Source organism: Hippoglossus stenolepis, chromosome 20, assembly GCF_022539355.2.
Source record: "Hippoglossus stenolepis isolate QCI-W04-F060 chromosome 20, HSTE1.2, whole genome shotgun sequence".
Taxonomy (NCBI): domain Eukaryota; kingdom Metazoa; phylum Chordata; class Actinopteri; order Pleuronectiformes; family Pleuronectidae; genus Hippoglossus; species Hippoglossus stenolepis.
The window spans coordinates 8,091,400-8,111,907 of NC_061502.1; the positions used below are offsets into that span (position 1 = coordinate 8,091,400).

Here is a 20,508-nt window from a genome sequence, read left to right on the forward strand (position 1 = left end):
GACTTCCATATATCAGAGACATGAATAAAAACAAATGACCCTTGGAAGAAAAAGATGATTTGATGCCTGCTGTGGTGGATTGAATAGTTTTGAGTCAGTAAATAACATTTTATTCAGAATGGACATGAAGTTGCCTTATTCTGTTTGTCTGTCACACACAAAATTATTTCTGAATAGTCAGACATACTGATATACAGAAATAAACATCAGTAGTCGACCAACAACCATATAATATGACATTCTGTACTATCGATATATTCCGGGATTAGTTAGAAAAATACTTCCCAAAAGAATCTTAAACTTTACAGCCTGCAAATAGTCAGGAGAAAACATGTTGTTCTGTTGTGGAACAAAAACTTGCAAACACGCTGGTAAGGTCTGTTAAGTGTTTGTGATCTTTAGTCCTGATGATGATACAGAAACACTGACTGGTGCTGCCCGACCTCCCTGGATCTCTGCACTAGCTGCCATCCCACAGCTGCTCTGGTTTCTCTCTGGATGGGGTTGCTAGTTCAAGCAGTTTGGCTTTTCTCCGGTGTTTATGCACAACTCTGGTCCTCGGAGCTCCGCGTGTTTAGATTTAGCACAGAGGCAGCAGCAAGACCTGAGGTTATCAGTACCGAGGCTGTTAGAAGAAGAGGAAAGTCTCCGCGGAGTTTTGTCGTGTTTGTGCACAATCCCAATCACAAGCTCACTGCTGACTGTGTATCTGGTGTGAGGGCTGCTTCTTGATTATGTTCACTTTCTAGAATGACCTACAGGTGCATCCATGCTACAGTTGTCCTCTTCTGATGCCACACAAACCATGGGTGCCCTTCCATTTATTAGGAGGGCTCAAATGTATTTTCACAGCCAGTGTTATTTACGGGATAATTGGGTTCTGGTGATCCACCGCTACGGAGGAGAAAACCAAGATGGGTGATGCCTTCCCTCTCAACAGATTAGCCTCTCGCTCTATTCAGGTTGATGATCAGCATCCTGCGATATTCCTGATGTTACAAGTACAGTACAAAACACAACAAATACAAACAGAGAGATGGGGGGAACGTAACTGTGAACCTTGCAAACTTAGATCTACCAGTCTCCATTTGATCTAATGCAAGATACATTTGATTTATACAGTCTCGTGTATAAATATGATCTCTGACAGATTTGAATGTGCAAGCTTTTTCTTTCCAGTTGGCGAACACTCCTCACAGATGGGGACTCACCCAATTCCAGGGGAGTCCCCTTTCCCGCTCCGAGTCCCAGTCTGACAGCCGGAGGTCAGACGGACAGCTGCAGCTCTCTTGGTCTGGGAACCACACCGTCGCTCCAGTCCCAGTCCCCATCGAGGGAGGACGGGGGGGTCTCCCTCAGCAGGAGCGGAGGCAGCAGGTGGGGCTGTGCAGCTCTACATCCTAAGATAGAGGCGAGGCCATGGCTGCCTTTAATTATATGATAAAAGGAACAGTCTGAATAAGTCTGTGATAACTCAAACAAAATGTCCCTGTATCCAAAGTTAAGGAGGTCCGCACTGTGTGAAGTTAATCTTAGCGTTCATGACGCAGAAAGTGAATTTTCTATTCTAAACTCTGGAGTTGAAAGAGACTCCATAGATGGAAAAAAAAGAAAGGGAAACAAGGTTCAGTTCATCACAAAATATGAATGTTTAAAAATATGATGACCATCTGACTGGACAGATAAGACAAGCACATACACAACCCTTTTACTATTAGGTCTTTGTTTCTCCTCCATTCAATGTTTATGGCTATTTTCCATTTCCCCTATTTTGCCAGCATTGTGCTGCAGATGCATTGTGGGTACTGCTACTGGTTCCCAAGCCCACGGTAGCCGGGCTAAGAGACGAATGTGACCCAAAGGGCCAAACAGATGCAACTCCATTCTGGGATGGACGCACACAGCCGCACACACACACAGAGTACACGAGGAGTGGGCTGAAAAAAGAACAACAGTCTTCATTGTGATGAAAGCAAATGTTTTATTTTGTTTGGTCACTGTTAACCTACCCTGTAGCTGTGAAGAGGGAATAGTTAGTTTTACTGAAAGTGGTCACAACGCAAGTTTACACCAACACATCTGACTACACAGTCTGGAGAGTGAGACACTGTATGTGCACTCATTTGTTGTTACTGTATTTACATTCAAAACGATGCTGGGAGCCTCTCAACACAAACCGCTGATGCTGTTCTGGCTGTTTCTTTAAGAAATATTTCTGGATAAAAATCAGTGAAATGCATGTCTGATTAAATTCTGAATATTTATTCGTTGAATTTGAGGGTTACAGGGCAACATGTCATTGTTTGAAAGGTGTTTTACAGTTTGTACACAACAATGATCAACACACACACAAGTGCTTCTGATTATTTAGCTGGATTAGACCTGTTTCTCTGGACAGAGCCTCTTGCTTGCTCTGATGCTGGAGCAGGACAATTTACACTTTAAACTTACTGTAACAAGTTGCTGATAACCGTGAGTAACTGTCTATGTGTGTGCAGGGCCTTTAACGGGATTAAATTACTTTACATTGGCAAGTGCAAATAAATAAATCAAACAGTTTTTTTTTTTTTTAAGAGTCAAGGGGTATTATCTTCAGAGTGAGATCTTCACATTTGATGACATGACACTGGAATGTTTCTCTAGGGTTTAGTGACAACTTCAAACAGATGGAAAACTAAAACCTGACCTGGTTGTAGGGTTTTAAAACATTTCTGTTGAATATGATTCAACAGAAACCAGAACAAACTTGAGTGTGATTAAGAGTAAATACATACATCTTCACTGCCTTGCTCAATGAGACTTCAACAGAAGACTTGGCTGCATGCAGCACAAGGACAGTTTGAAACTTTAAAACTGTAATACTTCATGTAATCGCCTAAACCCCATTGGGTTCTGTCTGTCAAAAACCTCCTCGTCTGACCATCAAACAGTCCACAATCACTGCACACAAAAACGTAGGTGTGACTACTGGACATGACAAACATGTAGTGCCATTTGTGTATTTAACAAACTCACAAGATATTTGTTGAGATGTTACATTTAAAGATCTATTAGACAGAAGAGTACATTATTACAGTTATTTTGCAGAATGTTCTACTTCTCTGTGGAGAAGGCTCTCTTCATTAGTGGAGGAGGGGTCTTTCCTGCTTCAAACAGAGACTCGGGTGGAGGGGAGCTCAGGCAGCACCAGTCTGGGATGCGACCTGTTTGGTTGTAGTAGTCCCGTGACACCGACCTGCTCCCCAGGACGTCCTGAAGGGCCCCGAAGATCGCACCTGTTGAGCAGAGAGCGATAAGAGACGGATTTATAAATGATTCACAAGAAGTCACAAGCAAAAACTTCTGACATTATGGATTTTTAAAGTGTGTTGAAGCAGAAGAAATATTTATTCACAATGATTATTGTTCAAGATTTTCTCTGACTGAAAGTCTTCCCACACTAGGTAGTGATGAATAAAATCAATTAAAAAAATTGAAGGTTACACAAGAGAGTGCATAACTCCGCCAAGGACCAACAGTCCCCTTATATAGCCAAGGAAAATGAAATCACAACGACAAATATCAGTCCCCTAAACATGCCTGATTTTTTATATCAAGATCCAAGAAATAATCTAGCAGCGGTAACAATAAAATCTCATATCTGACCTCCGAGCCAGGCGGTGCAGTTGGGCTTAGCAGGCGGAGCGTGTATTCGGAAGCTCTTGCTGGCCAGCACGTTGCTGTACTTGGGTTTCTCCACCAGGAGGCGTATTTCTGCCAGCAGACGGTGCAGGAAGCCAGGCAGCATGGCTGTGCCTCCGATCACCACCAGGTTCTCAGAGAGCACTTTACGGGTGTCAATGGGGCACTAAAGAAAAAAACACACCCACATTTACCAAATAAAATCACTTGCAGGAATCACTTTTTATTTTAAGGTGGGAATTGCAATGAAGAATGTGTCTTTTCTGTCTAGATCCCGTGTTTGTAGGTGAAAAGAGAAGATGGAATATTTATTGTATTCATTCATTTGACACCATTATTACATATCAGTGAAGAAAACCGTTAAGACAACCACAAACCACTTCACTCTGCCATATCAGTGGTGTCGGAGAAAAGATGGGGCAGGAGAACTACACTTTGTGGTTATCAGGACAGGTGCAGACTAAAACCTAATGTGATGGATGAGAGTCGCCGTGGATAGCGTTACTGCAGTGCTGCCCTCTGTGGGTAGAGCTCGCCTGAAGCCTCGGGGGAGCTGCTGAGCCGTGTTTCTGTACATCCTGAGAAGAGTCGTGCACATACTGCTGTTTCAGACTGTGAGATGTCGGCTGCTGCTGTACGGTTAGAGATTAATTAGGCTGCTGTCCTGGGCTGACTTCATCCCCACACGGAGAAAGAAGAAAAAAAAAAAGCTCCCAGATTCAGGGAATGGCCACAGCCGAGTGTCGCCATAGCAACTGCACTAAGTCAAACTGCGGGCTCAACTCCACGGGTGCATATTATGAAGAGGAAGGCTGTATTAGACTCAAATTTTGTCAGATTTTGCTGTTCAATAAGAATACTCCTGTAAACTGAGGGGTCTCCCATGGATGATAAAGATCTTCGACTTTCAGGGTACAGCTCTGATAGAGGGAGAGAGAAAAACATAGTTGCAGACCAGTGCAGTTGTTATTTTCCCACATGGTGGCGCCCATCTGTGTGTTCATGGTCCTGCTGGTCTTACATTGAGTAGTGGTCAGGTGCATTGATCTTTGACCAACAAAACCCTGTTCTGAAGTCAATGGTGCAGCATTTCACTGTTATTTTAAAGCTGCAGATACTAAGGGGAAAGCGACATGGCACTATGATTGGTGTATTGCAAATGATGCCAGAAACAAACCCCTTGATTAATTTAGAGACTAAGTACAACAGTTCTGAATCTTGTGCCTGGCAGAGCAATGTTTTCTCCTGTTCTCTGTTAAACTAGTGGACATGAATTTGGACACGTCCTCAGTGCACTAGCAAATTGTTCTAAAAGTTGAAGTAGTTGAAAGGACAAGGACAAATATAACATCCTGCTGTCACGCATATCAATTACATACAGAATGAATCATTTTCTCTACCTTGACCAGAGCGTCAAGTATCAATGAGGCCACACTCTTCTCCTCGTTGTCCTGTTCAAACAAGATCTCCATCACAGAGTCCCTAAGAAAAGAAGAGAAGAGTTCATGAGAACCTCTGAAGGAGATGTTCAGCAAAGACAAAAAAAATATCGCATACACTCATTTTACTGAAGGGACATAAACCTAATGAGAAATTAAAACAAATTCAAACATAGCCCACACTAAAATATAGGAATAAGATGTAAACATTTTTACAAGAACTCCAACAGCAGATTTAAAGCAAATATTCTGACAAACTACCTGATTGACCCTTTAATGTGCAGGATTTTCTCCCCATCCAGTGGATAATCAACATCTGGAGGAGGAGCTGGATGCTACAAACACATAAAAAAGTTTTTCAGAAAATTACACCAATGAGTTCCTGAATACAAATAAACACCAGCTCACTGAGGGATCCTGTTAAAAACATGTCATTCACCTCTGCTGTTCCATCCAGGTTAAATTTGGCTTCTTGGATATTGAGTCCTCTCTGCATGTCACTGACAAAACATGTTCTCACTACAGGAAACAAAACAAAATCAGTGAGTAACGATAACAACTTAATTATGATTTAATACCAAATGACTAGAGGCCATGTTAATGACTGACAATATATTAAAAGGTAGTAAAGATACAAACTGGACACAAGTCCTAAATCAAAGCTTAAATTACATAATGTGGGATGTTGCACAATCCCCGCAAATTATGTATTTCATTCACACAATGAAACACACACGTAAATGAAAGAAATGAACCAAAAATGTGCTCCTTGTCCCAATCCACTGGTCATTCAATAAACAGCGAATAGTTTTAAAACAATTTAACCACAGTTATGTGCAGGGAATCTTCTTGCAGACAGACACTAAATGAGACTAAACATGAAACTATTCTTGTGAAACCATAAAGGGCTGGAGCCTGCCCCAGTTTCCTGAAAACAGAGTAGCCTGTCTGCTTTGATTAAAGAGAACGAACATGAGTGATCCATGTGGTCAGTTTATTTGTTGACCTTCCTTATAATAATCCAGCGGGTGAATGGTGAAGACAGAGCAGAACAGTCAGACACATTTTGGTTGTCTTTTTAAAAATGCGGACATTGTTGGAAATAAAAAAAAACATTGTGATCCCTCAGAGGAGTAAAATGAGAGGTGCCGCTCATAAAGACAAAAACATCTCAGTCAAACCAACCTTTGATATCCTCCACAGTCTCCTCCGGGATGGTCCCTGGGGAAAAGAAAAGAGACAAGTTTTTTTCTGTCAACTTGTTTTCATATCAGCCATTTCCCATTTTCCCCCCATTTCACTTCAGAGTTAGATTTATATCATGAGGCTGAATCAGCGTTTAAAGAAAGAATGAGCTCACACTGCAGCAAATAACTAGAATCGAGTCGGATTGCTTTGTGTAAAACAAATCCAGGTCATAAAAACTATGATTCTCCTGGGTGGGGGGGGAACCAACACTGTTGCAAAATAAGTTTTTCTGGTGTTATTTTGTTTTTATTGTCATTTGGACAACTTCGAACTCCTGCACGGCTTGATTTTGTGCAACATATCTCCAGATTTAGGTTAATAACAGAGATCTCAGTCCAACTGAATTTATTTCAAAAACGCAGTTCTTTGAACAGAGTCCAGTCCAGTGAGTCAACCTGCTGTCGGTCTTAATTATTGATGCATGTATGAGTAGCTTCTCTCACTGTGCGGCAGCTGTGGATCTCACAGCTCAACACTATGATTCAGTATCAAGACGGAAAACTCTAAAAGAGGCTGCAAGTGTATATATAATTCACAAATGGAGAAAGGGATTTACTCAAATGTCACACAGAAACAAGTTCCTCTTATGAATAGTCAATGATGCATAATGGGTCAAAGTCATGATATTGTGTTTTCATTCTAAGTAGTCAAACAAATGAGCTGTCCACATCAGAGCTACATGTTTGTCCGTTAAAAAGACAGAGACAGATGGTGTGTGGTGTTTTTCTCTAATTACCGATGATGGCTGGTACACTCTGCCCAGTGGCGGTGTCTGTGTCTACCGTGCACTGTTCCACGAGCAGGCCGTCTAATTCTCTACAATACAGACAGTTGTGGTTATGACAGGAAAGAAGCACAAAACGCTACATAACATTTTCAATCATCACACACACGAGAGTGATTGTTTCTATAAGTGTGTAAAAGTCAGTCTCTCCTCTTCAATCACTTCCAGCTACTTACTTGTGAATGGCTTTCCCTCCCAAAGGCAGAGCCTCCCAGGCTGGCAGAATGGGAGTGCACTCATACACCTGATTTCACAGTTAAGGTAAGACGTCAACCCCAAAGTAAATATTACAAAACAATATATTACATGTTGTTTTGAGTCTACAAATTCAGAAATAGTATATATAAAAAAGTTAAATATAAGAATACAGCTGCAATCTACCAATAGTAAGTTACACAAACAGCTGAGAGAGATGTAAAAAGATCTCTCGAGATTCATCAGAACTTATCAGACATGATGATAATATTAATCTGATATAATTTGTATCATGTACCGCCTGGTAACTGTTGTGGCTATTTCTGTTTGGGGTATTTCTTTAAGTCAGTAAGTCACAGATTACAAGGATACAGGCAGCACCAGTGTCTCTGTGTGGCCACAGTCCATCACCAGGCCAGAGTTGATGCCCAAAGTCATGATGGCCATAAGGTGACTTGGGGCAAACAGCACAGAGGGCACCTGAAACACAGAGTACAACCATATTCACTACATACTGCAGTTTCCTCTTATCATTAGGAACAGGATAAGGATAACAAAAGCTAAGCGTGTAGGATTTAGGAGGATCTATCGACAGGAATTGAGAATAATAATTTTCATTAGTGTATAATCACCCGAAACTAGGAATCATTGTTTTCATTCCCTCTGAGTGGTGGCAGGTCCTCTTTTACAGAGTCTGCCATGTTGTACCCCTTCTCTACAGTAGCCCAGAAAAGACAAACCAGCACTGACTCTATAGAGAACTGTTAATATCTACTACACACTTTTAAGGGCAAGGTGAGGGGTATTCAGATGGTTGCAATATACAACTTCACCACTAGATGCCTTTAATTCAAACACACTGAACCTTCAAGTTGAAAGAGTTTTGTAAAAACATTTGCGTGATTCTTCTGTTTCTGTCCTTTACAACTTTTAAACTCTGTATAGACAAATAAAATAAATAACTATATGAGACTTAGATTTATGTGCATTTGAATATGACGTAAGATGTAACACCTCGTCCAAACAAGATCTGTATATTTCAGAAAAGACTGATGTGTTTGATTGCTCTACCTCAAACTGTTTGAAGAAAACCTTGGTGAGAGTCTCTCTGAAGTGAGAAGGGCAGAGGATGGACTCGATGATGACCACTCTTCTGTCGCGAGGGTTCACCAGCAGGTGTCTGGTTGAGACGGACAAGAGTGCAAACACTGATTTTAAGGAAAGTTGCATGTTCTGTATGAGGCATGTCTCAAATGTTCGACCTTTTTAGGGCCAAAAACTAGAATAATGTACAAATTCATCACTGTATTAGGACACAGTATGACTACAGAGCATGTTTTATTTGTTTCGTTGCCGTACACATATCTTAGTAACTTGATTATAATGAGTAACTAATGCAGGAGTCTCACCTGAAGTACAGTATGTGGATAAACTCTTTGAGTATGATATAAAGCTCTTCTGTGTTGATGTTGTACTGAACCACCTTGACAGCCTGAAAGAGAGAAAACCACACAACATTTTAACATATTTTGCCGTTTCCTTCCAAATGATCACACTCAGTAAGGCACAGCTGTGTCTCACCTGCTGCTGTCCTGGTTTCCGGATCTCGCTCGGAATTATGAACCTGGGCCCCGTTTCCCCTGCGAAGCCACATCTGGAAAGAAATACAGCTGTTAGCTGAGCTGCTGATATGCAGAGGATAACATTTGTGAACGTTCACTAACATATACTAGTTAGATTAACGCTCCAACACATACTACAATATAAAAATTGCTACTGAACTGCTCGCTAACCAAACAATTATAAACATGATGCACACCAACATTGCATGACTTTTTTTTTGAGTAATAAAGGCTAAAGTGCTGCTTAATTGTTTTATGAGAAGAAGAAAAAATTCTGTCAGTACAGTCGTCTCTATTATGAATAAAAGAAGAGAGCAGCTCTGTGTCAAATGTTGTGGGAAAGCCACTGCAGACAAAGACTCTTTATAGAGAACTTTCCTCTTGATCTTCATGTGATTTGCCTCAGGCCACTTTCTCAACCTTACTAACTTGTAACCCACTTTGACTAAACTTGTATTAAAACAGCATTTAAACATGGCACTGAAACTATACTAACTGTGGGGAGAAAGGAAATGAGACTTTCCTTATAGCAGTTATGGTAAATGTCATGTGGTCAATGTAAATCCCCCAAATGAGGGGAGATCTGTGAGGTACGATGACGAGTAAAGTGACTTATAGTCTCAGGCAATGATCAGATTAACATGTGCTAACATTAGCTCCATCTACTGTCGGTCACTTCACCAGAAGTCATGGTGAGGGGGAGATGTTCATCTCTCAGCCGACTAATAGCAGGAATGTGGCCTCAAAGCTAAACCCAAGAGTTGACGTTCCACTGGTCCAGTTACATGTTATGCATTCGATTTTTAGCAACAATATAAAAAACATCTCAATACCTTTGACCTGAAAAATATCAGCTTTAAAATAACTTATTGACTGAAAAATTGGTCGAATGCGAACATGCAGGATGTTCAGAAACTGCAGCTGCTCGTGATGCTCCTAACGTTGAGTACAGTTGTTTGTATTTTGCTCTCAGCTCTGACTTGACAGCAGCTAACACTAGCTGAATGTCCCAGTTAGCACTGGCTATGTGGCTCACTAGCTAACACCGCTGAAGCATTTACTACAAGTATGAACCATTTAGCATCATGTGTTATTTAGCTTTAGCTTGTGTATTACAAATTACGGGTGGTTAAGAAATGAAACACAGAGCTGGGTTAGCAATTTGTGCAAAGCGCTAACAAGGCGTGCTAACGACTGTCACTCACTTTGTGTATGCTGCTCCTAAATCAATGACGATCGCAGTCTTCTCTCCTCCGCTGCCCAACCCATCAAATAATGGCATTTTATTATTATGTTCGCCTCTGGGCGAAAAGAACGTGAGTTGCAAATCAACACCGACAGCCGCAAATCTGCATCCCAACAAAAATCTGTTGTCTTCCTGTTGGGTTGGGTTGGGTCTTCAGAAACGCAATGACGTCATGTATGAGCGCCTGATCAAAAAACAAATCCCAACAGCAAAAATATAAAACTGATTTTATAGAAATAATTTGAAAATTATCTTACCACCCCAAAAACTATACAATCTATCCGACAGTTAATGATGCAATGGTATTAAAATAAAATGACAACAACTGGGTAACCCATTCATTTTATCAGGTACATTTTTATAGTTAAAAAAAACTATTCTGTGACACTTCCAAATAATGAGAAATTTGTTCTTACAGTAAGTCTGATACAGGAGTTTTTTTTTAGGATGTTTCAATTGTTGGGACATATTGGGGACACATTTGGAAGAATGATCTTCCATCTGACACAGTGTTATAACCCATGAATGCTGATGGTCTAACCTGGTGTAACCTCATTGTCCTGCCACATGGGGTCACTGCAACTTTTTCAGTCTACTCAAATCAAACTATACTGCTGTTTAGCCATGCTGTCTGTGGAAGGTCCTTGTTGAATGTATTAAACCTGTCGAGAGTTCAGTTTCATCATCATATCATTGTCTGTACAATCACATTACATCAGACCATGACCTCATCATTCAATTCAACAATTTGTTTGGGAGACAGTCTGGGATTGGCATACACTTCAGATCATGTAGTCGTACATTTAAAACTTAAAACAAATAAATATTATTAGTTGTGATTGTTACTGATTGATTATTCCTGCATGCACTTGCTTGAATACCAGGCTACTTTGAAATAAAATAATAATTTTACAGAGCAAAGAAATCAATTGAGAACAAATTCACAAAACTGTTTGTTTGTACCACAATATAACCTATTAACAAAAAAAAAGGACTGTAAAATCTCTATAGAGCAAAATTAATAATGGTAAGAACATGTTTTCTAACACAGAACTCTTTTACACCCTGCAGACCACATCAGGAACTTGAATATATCTCTGTTGTCCCCCCTAATTGAAGTTCACTCCATTAATTCTCTTTTTGTGCAGTTTGGATTCTCTATTGACAGAAAGATCTGATATACACTTAACTTGCACGTGCATGAACCAAAATTCTATTATAAATATTCAAACCTCAAGAACAACACTTGCTTGTTAATTTTAACAAATAGTGAACCATTATGCACCATGTATATTATGTAGACAATTGACCACTTGCAATTTTACCTAGTAAAAAATTACCAACAATTCATGCAGATAAGCAAAGATTAATTTTTTTATTAATGTAATAAGTCTAATGTGAATATTACAATTGTAGTGGGAAAATCACATTAGGTAATTTGTTCATTTAAAAACAGGTTTTAAATATAATATAAGCTTAAGTCTCAGTCAAGAATATTTTCTTGGTGATTTATATATACACATATATATATATATAAACTGCATGGTCTCTCTGCTCTTATTCAGTATGAGGAGCCTGAAGTGACCTTTGGGGAAAGACAACAACAACAACAATGAAGAAAAGACTAAAGCAGATGAAAATGAACTGCTGATTAGAAAGCGATGCGGTGAAGGGCATTGCTGATACACCAGAAGGTGAAGTCATCGGTTGGAGTAAATCCTGCAGATTTGAGGCATTTAAAGGCAGCGCTGGGGAAGAAGCCTGAGACTTCCAGTCAGTGACGCTGAGCTGCACAACAACCAGCCTCATCCTCCTCATCCTCCTCCAGCCTGCTCTCCTGTCCTCTCCTCTCCTCTCTCGGTGCATGTGAGGCTCATGTGCGCCCTGCAGGCTCAGCGATCCGACACCAACTCTGGAAGGTAAAGGCATTTATTTTTTATTTTTAGCCATATGCGACTTCCATTGTTACCAGGTAAATCTCGCTCTCAGTGCCTGGGCATGGTGGGATTTAGGTGGGTGCCATACGGCCGTGATTGGCTCAGGTGCATGCGGTCAGATCGGATCAACACCGCAATATGAATGTGTTTACAATCCATATGCTGTTAGCGATTATGTAATTGGGCATTAGATTGCATGGGATTGATTGGGTGTACGAGGTGTGGTGGTTGCATGGTGGTTTCGGGGGTTTGCGCATGGAGTAAAGTGTATGGCATTGTTGGACTGAGCATCATCACGGCTGCAACATGACTTCTCAGACGCTTGTCTGACTCAGGGTGTCACCCTGTCAACACCAGGCGCGTCGTTCCTCCTCATCCTCACACAGCAGCGATCGATTATCAGGTGATTATCGGTGTTAAGATCACGTGGAGAAACAAATGCGCCCCAGAGAATCAGATTTCCCCCTAATCTGATTTATTGTGCTATTTATAGTCATGTATATACATCATGAATGCATATTGGTCGGTTGTGAGGGAGATGCAGATGTGTGCAATGTAAACACATGTAACATCAGGGCTCCATCTGTGCAGTATCGCGGAGGATAGGCAGCCTAGTGCTATTCATGGGTGATAATGTGCAGAGGATTGCTGTGTCAGATTCACACTCTTTTGTCACTCTACCTCTCTCTCTCTGTGTGTGTGTGTGTGTGTGTGTGTGTGTGTGTGTGTGTGTGCATGTATTTTCTCTTTATGCAAAATGAACACATGAGTCTGAGATTAAAAGGAATTCCATCCAAATTATTCAAAAAGATTCAGCCGCAGCATCAAAGCAATGCCAATCCTGCTCTGTATATGAAGTTCTCATGCCAGTCCTTTAATCTGCAGCTGCACACATCAGTAATGTGCCATGTCACCTATCTTCCTCTCCGGGCACCTCCACCTCTTCTTTGTCTCCCTCGCTCTCTGTCCACGTGTCTGACAAAGCGTAGAAGTTGCAGGCAGGGTACTGATCACACCTCAGTTCCACTTGTTAGCATTTGTCTATATTTTTGGGTCCACTCTCTGCAGGTGCTGAGACGAGACAGAGATGCTGATGTCTGGGATGCTCCGTCGCCTCCTCCTGGCTGGGATCTGCCTTTGTGTCTGTGGAACGCCCGTCCACCTCCCCAGCTTCACTCCCACGCAGGACAGCCACTGTGATGGGGAGTGTAAGTCAGTAAGAACTGTCAGGTCAACACCCGTGCTGGGTGTGGGTGTAAAGGCTAAACCCTTGGACAGAGAGTATGTGACTGGCCTGGTACTGAATGTAGGTGCAGGAGGAGGGGCTGACCCGAATGGACGACCTGAGGGGATAGCGCCGGTGACGCAGACAGAAAACGGGGACAGCCTCGATGGAAGATCTGGGCCGAGGAAGGCTGGTGGAGAGGCATGGAGCCAAAAGAGCAAGGTAAAAAAGGATGTGAGCTCATCTGAAATGGAGGACGGTGAGAGACAGGCAGCGTCAGTTCTGCCAGGGGAGTCAGAGAGCACTGAGGACAACATGTCTGTCATTGATGAGAAGACATCACCTTCTACAAGTGGGAAACAGCAGCTATTAGAAGACATGAGTTCTTCAAGATTAAGTCCAGGTGGATTTCTGGCTTCCTCTACAGCGCCACCTCAGCTGGAGTCTTCATACAGCCAACAAAATAGCCAAGGTGGGGTGGACAGAACAGGACTCCCTGATGGAGATGACTCTCGCCAGGAAAAAGACCCAGAGACGAGCTCGCCCTCCTTTACAGAACCTCCATACCCTTCAACACGGGTCCAGAAGCTGACCTCCCACAGTCCCATCCCTCCTTCGGTCCTTGTCTCCACAGCTTTGACGGATTGGGGCCATGATGGAGCCACGACATCCTCACTCCCAGACCCCTTGTTACCTGAGATTGGACCAAACCTGATGCCCAGAGAGGACGGACCGGAAAGCCTGTGGACCGAGGCAGCGAGACCTGGCGGAGGTAAGTCATTAAAGGTTCATTGTGTAGAATTCAGTGGTGAATTTGGATGTTGCAGCTGAACATCCCTCAACTCACCCTCTCCTTCTAATCATGAAAGAGAACCTGTGGTAGCCTTCAGTTATAAAAACTCAAAAGGTGTTTAGTTTGTCCAGCTTGGACTACTGTAAAAAACATGGCGGCCTCCGCAGAGAGGACCCTCTCCAGATGTAAATATAAAGTATATAAATATAAAGGGCCAAATCTAGGGTAAAAAAACAAACAATAATTTGTACAATTTAGATGAAACACACTGGTGAAAACATCACTAGGATTATTTTATTTCTGCCAAAAGATCCCTTTCACCTAAATCTTACACACTGAACCTTTCAAGTTAGAAATGCATATTTGATAAAAGTAGGACATGGACATATGCATTGGGGTACAACTTTCTCTAATCCCTTATTGGTCATTAATTCCACATGAGTTGCCACAGAGGGCCTTTAAAGTTGTGTCGCTAAGATGAATGCTCTGCAGGCAGTGTCACCCTGTAAGAATTCCCTCCACAACAAGCCGTTTTTTTCCGGGCCTGTGGGGTTTTGCAGGGTTTCAGGAGGCTTCATTAAAAAAAGTGCAGTGGAAATGAAAACGACATGTCTAGTGGCGGAGATTGCTTTTGATGACTGGCGAGGAAGGCGCCCGCTTTTCCACGCTCCACTTTGAACCCCAGCTGGGACCTGTGGCAGTCTAATTACTTTCTATTCCTGACTTCAGTCTGAAAAACGGAAAGAAAAGGACACACACACACACAAGTGGCATCAAACGTTGGTGGCAGTGTTATGCAAGTCCTCAGAGGATTCAACCTCTCTCTATCTATATATATGCATATGTATATATACATATCACCCATTCAAACCTTCTCTCTTTCCTTCCCACCCTTCATTCTCCCAGCAGCCTATTGTAAAGGAGCAGGAGTGTTTTTATTCAGTGAGGCAGGAGAGGGAAATGGATTAAAGGAGTCTGTCTGAGCCAATATGTGTTCCTGCCGTCCGTATGGGGATTGTGCGTTTGATGAATCTTCCTTCCAAAAAGAAGCTGCGCAAAAAAAAAAACTAAATTCCCAAACAGCATTATGTAAAAGGATTTCAGTCTTTAAAAGCAATTTTCAACCGACTTAAGAAATGTCTCGGGTTTGGAGGAAATGCCTGAAAGATATGCCGTACCACTTCTCCTGTGACAGCCCCCCGTGTGGTGTAGCCTCTTATCGAAAGAGAACCATTTTCAAATCCACCATTCATTGTGTCGTAGCTGCACTGTGAACTCAGCTCTCAGAGGGTACAAGTGCCTTTAATGAGGAAACAGCATGTCTAAAGAGGTAGCTGTTTCAAAAAGCTGCATTCTGTCATAATTACTAATGGGGCTGAATATAGTAGCTGCTCTGCGATACATTTTTCATTCCAGCTGTCGGCACAGCACGGTGTACAGAAACTGCAAGACCCACAACCTGTCATTATTCATATGCCCTAGTTTGCTCGCTGAGTTCCATGTGAACCGGCGGCAGGATTTCACTGATGTTTACCAGAAGGTCTGAACAATCCTGCCCTTTCAAAATTAAATTGTCCTGCTGTATATCATGACCTTCATTCTGCCTCTAATTGCAGCGGACACTGAGGTGCCACTGACTCAGGATGAAGCCACGGAGGGCACCATGTCATCAGAGGCTCTCCCTCTCATCTTTGAGCCGTTTGAAGATGTTACACCAGAGGGGGCAGCGGCAGCAGCAGTGGTCACACCAGTGCCTGGCAGCGCTCAGCCTCCCACTGCCATGGCGACCAGAGGAATGCCTTTGTCAGAGGTGGACCTGGACCAGCTGGTCACAATGGAGGCAGACATGGACGGCCCCTCGCATGCCCCACCCCTGCTGATGCCAGACTGGACGTCAGCGTGGCAGACATCCGGCGCCGAGCTCCAGGAACCGATCGGCTCCTCGGTTCCGTCTGTTTCACAGCAGCGAGCTGCAAGTGAGCCGGAGGATGGATCTGAGAGAGGTGAGAGAGGGGATATGGTTGATAAGAATGAAGAAATAAATGTCTTTTTCATATAGATCCAGTATACTCGAACATTACTCCAAAGCAAAATGAAGTAGGAGTCAGAGCCTAATAAAGTACTGTATACTAAAATACACATTTAAAATCCAGTATTCAAAGAGGTGGGATGTTACCAATTCTATCCATAGACTTTATATTAAGATGGAGGACACATCTCCACTTCGCCACCATTATCCAGAAATGAAGCCAAAATATCCTGGATAAGAATGCTGGACCGAAAAATTTAATTTTAGACATAAGTCAATGTGATAAGAGCTACTAAAATGACAGCAACCATCTTTGAGAAAAATGCATGTGAGGTGTGCTTTGACTTTTTAGTTTTGCACATACTCCATCCGGTAACATGGAGGAGGCGGGATTTATGACTTTTTTCTTTAGCCATCCACGATTGCAATGCTTTGGCTTCACGTTTGGGGAGCTGTCACGTCTTCCATCTTTATGTACAGTTCATAATTTTAATTTATTCCATTGACATTTATTTTTACAGACACATGCTTTCATCCCAAAAAATATCTTAAGCATTGTTTGTATAAATTAAAGATACACTGTCTAGGATGTAGATGCACACTTGTAGATGCATTTGTGAAGGCATGTCTGAATCGCTGAAATATAACAAATCAATTTCTACATTTGTCAAAAGTCTAAGAAGGCACCCTGCACTTAGATTCAACCCTTTACACATTGTGAAATGTCTAGAAATGTCTACAAGCATCCAGTATTATTGTCGTCTCTCTGTGTGATGTGGGACATGCAGTTTCTGTGAGGACGCCAAACCTTGAAGGGTATTTGCCCACCACTGGCCCCTCCCTTTCATCCTTCCCGCACGCTATGACAACGGTTACCATGGCAGCCCATCAGCCTGTGCACAAATCTAGATCAGGGTTAGAGGAGATGGAGTCTGAGGGTGAGAAACCATTTAATACAAAAATTCCCATTTTTTAAAATGTATTTTTATTTCCAGCCCCCAAATGTGACCCTTTGTTCTTGGCTGCTGAGTAGATGAATTTGTTCCCCCACAGAGGAGACAGATGAGGACGAGGAGGACGAGAACTCTGAGGAATCGGTGGAGGAGGAGAGCGATGAGGACCTGACAGATAAGCCAAAAACATTCTCAACGCAGCCTCCCTACAGCCTCATCCCTCCGCCTCCTGTCTGGGTTCAACGCAACCAGGGGCTGAGTATGACAACATGATTTCTAAACCTTATCTTATAGAGTTGCTTGTTACTAAACTACCAGACTACACATTACCAGAAATTTCACCTGCAATTATCTGCAAATGAGGAGAAAATATTATTTGCCTATGTTGTCCTGCTAAATCTGTGGCTTTTCTTTTCTCCCAGTGCGAAGCTGGGTAGAGCTGATCAGAGAAAAGGTAAGACTGCCCCCTCCTGTCCTTAAAAAGGACTTGCCGATTAAAAATGTGAGTTTCCCTCATTAAGACATTTAAAATAAAGGTGGCAATATTCTATATTTCACTTCCTGTCAATTTATCAGACGATAAGTCCAAAAGCAACATTTAACTGATATACAATATTCTTCTGTTGTATTAAGCCGCACTGTTGAAATAAGTGATATATTCCGTCTTTATTTTTGAGTCAATCCCACATAAACCATCCCGCTGCTATACTCACTGCATGAGGAACAAAATGTGTGTTACTCTGTGGCTGAAAATGGTCCATATCAAAAGAACCATTTAGTCTTGTTTGGGTAAAAATAGTGGCCGGCTGTTTTAAGAAATCTTTTTCAAATTTGAAAAATTTACATGTGCCATATTTGGAGATGCACTTCTTGGTGGTTACAAACAGTCTGAGGACATTAGCAGGTTTGGGAGGTTGTTAGGTATTGAGAGGCAAAGTAACTCATAATTTCCATGGGATTTGTCAACAATTACAAAAATATAGAATTCTGTCAATCTTAACCAATGAAGGCATCATAAGTCATTTTTCTTCCTCCAGCAAATTGATCACCAATATGTATAAAGGGAATTTAATTGATTTATCTGGATTAGATAGCCTATGTTTACATCTCTGCTCCATTTTTGACCTGTGCTTGACCTGTGTCGTCTTTGTCGGCAGGCGGGTTATGTGTCCGGGATGTTGGCCCCTGTGGGCATCGGCATCACAGGGGCCCTGCTAATCGTCGGTGCCCTCTACAGCATCAGGATGATTCACCGCAAGAGGAGGAACAGCTTCAAACACCAGAGGAGGAAGGTCAGGCAGCCAGAGGTCAATACCCTACTTGTATTAAACACAAATACGTTTTTATGTTCCACCTGCCAGTTTTTTTGGTCAGAATTACAACAAACAGCTCCTTTGTGAATTATTCTGTTCCTAAGATGCTTTCGATTAAGCATTACGTTTATTTTTCCTCCCCAGCAACCCAGAGAGCCCGGCACTAGTCGTCAGGACCAGGCCATGCTGCTGGCCGACAGCTCCGAAGATGAATTCTGATCGGACTTTATTTGGGGGGGGGGCTCCTTTTTGTCGGCGACCACTGCCCGACACTCCTGTAACGGAGGCTCGGCGAACATCACCATCGCTATGACTACTGCATCTCTAATCACCCCGGGCCGTTCGGCTATGACTCATCTGATCCACAGAGTGTGACTGAGTACAGGGCACAATTTGCACGGGCTGCACAATGGTCGGCTTTGTAAACCCCCCACCCGTCCTAAAAGTACCAATGTGAGCACTTTTTTGAAAGTTGTCAGGTGACGTTGACTCTAATGGCTTGGCAGGGCTGGTGTGGTGCACTTTGACTTAAAAAAAAAGAAATAATAATACTGATGTGAAAACAAAATGTATTCGCAGGGTATCGGTGGGATTAAAGTGTTGCTGGTTTGACCGAGGTTTCGTGGAGTGGAGAACCAGCAGGTTTTCTGTCAAGTAATAAAAGGGCTGTAGAAGGGTGACATTACACATTGTAAATATTTGTCATGTTGGTGTAAATAAAGGTTCATTTTTAGATACACGTTAGCATTTTTGGGAAAAGAAAATAGTTGGATTAGAGGACGGACACGGCTAGCTAATTTAGCATAAAGCTAGCTAGCCAGGCTCTGTCCAAATGGGCACCTCCACAGCTCACCAACACACGTATGTCTTATTCATTTAACGTGAACAAAAAATAAAGTGTAAAAATGAAAATTAGGCACTTTATGGAGATTATGTGCGAACTATCTCGTAGCTGGGAGCAGTGACTTTCTGAGGTTTTCTGTGGTTACCTCAACTGCTCAATGCTAAACAAACATGATCAAAAACAGTGTTGGTGCAGAATTATTTTATTTGTTTTATTTTTTGCCAATAAAACGACCCAGGTCAACTGTTCTCAACTGTTTTCAACAGGATAGAGCCAGGCTAGCTGTTTTCCCAGTTTAGAGGTTTTATGATAAGATAAGCTAAACTTAGCAATGCCAAGAGTCTCCTGGCTGCCACCATTAGCATCATATTTCCATACGACAGTGGTATCAGTCTTTTAATTTAACTTTTTTGCAAGAAAACAAATAAGTGTGTATCTGAAAATGAAGAACTCTTTCTTAGATTAGGATTTTAGAAATCTTCACATACAATTCATTTGCATTAGCGCATTGTATTAATGTGAATTTTGTGGAAATGAGAATGTTCATTGTCATTGGTTCAAAAAAGTTACATTGAGAGGCACGCACACAAAATACCATCATCCGAAAAGTATGTAGCAAAGAACAGATTTTAAGAATAATGAAACTGATAACTCATTCTTGTGTGTGCGTTATCTTCTTTCTTCTATGTGCACAACATCCATTTCTGTTGTCTGGAAAAGCACAAATATTGGAGACACTGAGGCCGAAGTTGACATTTTTTTGTTAAACTAGTTAAGTGTTTTTTATTTTTTTATTTGATCAAGACAAGAGCAGATAACTGACAATTTGATTTACTGTCACGTTGCTGAGATGGGATCTTTTCAGAGCAAGCTTTGAGTTCTTACTTTCTGGAGAAAATCTGAGGAATAGTTGACTTTAGAAATAATTCAAAACATTCTGTATTTCAACACCAATGGCATCAACACCACTTCTTGTCTTTTGTTCAAAGAAAGTATATTTTCTGTAACTTCATGAGCCATGTGCTATGCTTAATGTTTAACTGCCTGTGTATATGCAATAATACTGTTTTAGGATAAGTGTGATGTAAAACAGTGACACATTTTTGTCTATGTAGATATGAAACATGTGATCAAATAAAACCAATGTTTTAGATGTCTGATTCAGAATCCATCTTATGATACATCTTGTAATCTCACAG

At 41.7% G+C, this 20,508-nt stretch overlaps 2 protein-coding genes across 2 annotated transcripts; one reads left to right on the top strand and one right to left on the bottom strand.

Annotated features, from left to right (window-relative positions):
• Positions 1-1,961: 1,961 nt before the first annotated feature.
• actr10 (actin related protein 10) lies at positions 1,962-10,383 on the bottom strand. The gene is made up of 13 exons (XM_035144369.2): positions 10,175-10,383; positions 8,929-9,001; positions 8,757-8,839; positions 8,419-8,527; positions 7,720-7,827; positions 7,329-7,396; positions 7,105-7,184; positions 6,306-6,341; positions 5,560-5,639; positions 5,382-5,455; positions 5,082-5,163; positions 3,646-3,847; positions 1,962-3,275 (listed from the first exon to the last, which is right to left on the bottom strand). Exons 1-13 carry the CDS (start codon positions 10,249-10,251, stop codon positions 3,094-3,096), a joined length of 1,254 nt encoding a protein of 417 aa, XP_035000260.2. The 5' UTR covers positions 10,252-10,383; the 3' UTR covers positions 1,962-3,093.
• Positions 10,384-11,791: 1,408 nt separating this feature from the next.
• LOC118099317 (armadillo-like helical domain-containing protein 4) lies at positions 11,792-20,462 on the top strand. The gene is made up of 8 exons (XM_035143795.2): positions 11,792-12,134; positions 13,221-14,149; positions 15,787-16,173; positions 16,988-17,137; positions 17,253-17,411; positions 17,575-17,606; positions 18,310-18,459; positions 18,610-20,462. The coding sequence occupies exons 2-8, from the start codon at positions 13,240-13,242 to the stop codon at positions 18,682-18,684; spliced, it is 1,863 nt and encodes a 620-aa protein (XP_034999686.1). The 5' UTR covers positions 11,792-12,134; positions 13,221-13,239; the 3' UTR covers positions 18,685-20,462.
• Positions 20,463-20,508: the final 46 nt, after the last annotated feature.

Coding starts and splice junctions, on each gene's coding strand:
- actr10 (XM_035144369.2), bottom strand. CDS start 10,251: ATGCCATTATTTGATGGGTTGGGCAGCGGAGGAGAGAAGACTGCGATC. Junction 7,185..7,328: donor GGAGGGAAAGCCATTCACAA/GTAAGTAGCTGG, acceptor TCTGTATTGTAG/AGAATTAGACGGCCTGCTCG. Junction 5,456..5,559: donor ACCTGGATGGAACAGCAGAG/GTGAATGACATG, acceptor ATGTGTTTGTAG/CATCCAGCTCCTCCTCCAGA.
- LOC118099317 (XM_035143795.2), top strand. CDS start 13,240: ATGCTGATGTCTGGGATGCTCCGTCGCCTCCTCCTGGCTGGGATCTGC. Junction 17,607..18,309: donor TAGAGCTGATCAGAGAAAAG/GTAAGACTGCCC, acceptor CTTTGTCGGCAG/GCGGGTTATGTGTCCGGGAT. Junction 18,460..18,609: donor GGAAGGTCAGGCAGCCAGAG/GTCAATACCCTA, acceptor TTTCCTCCCCAG/CAACCCAGAGAGCCCGGCAC.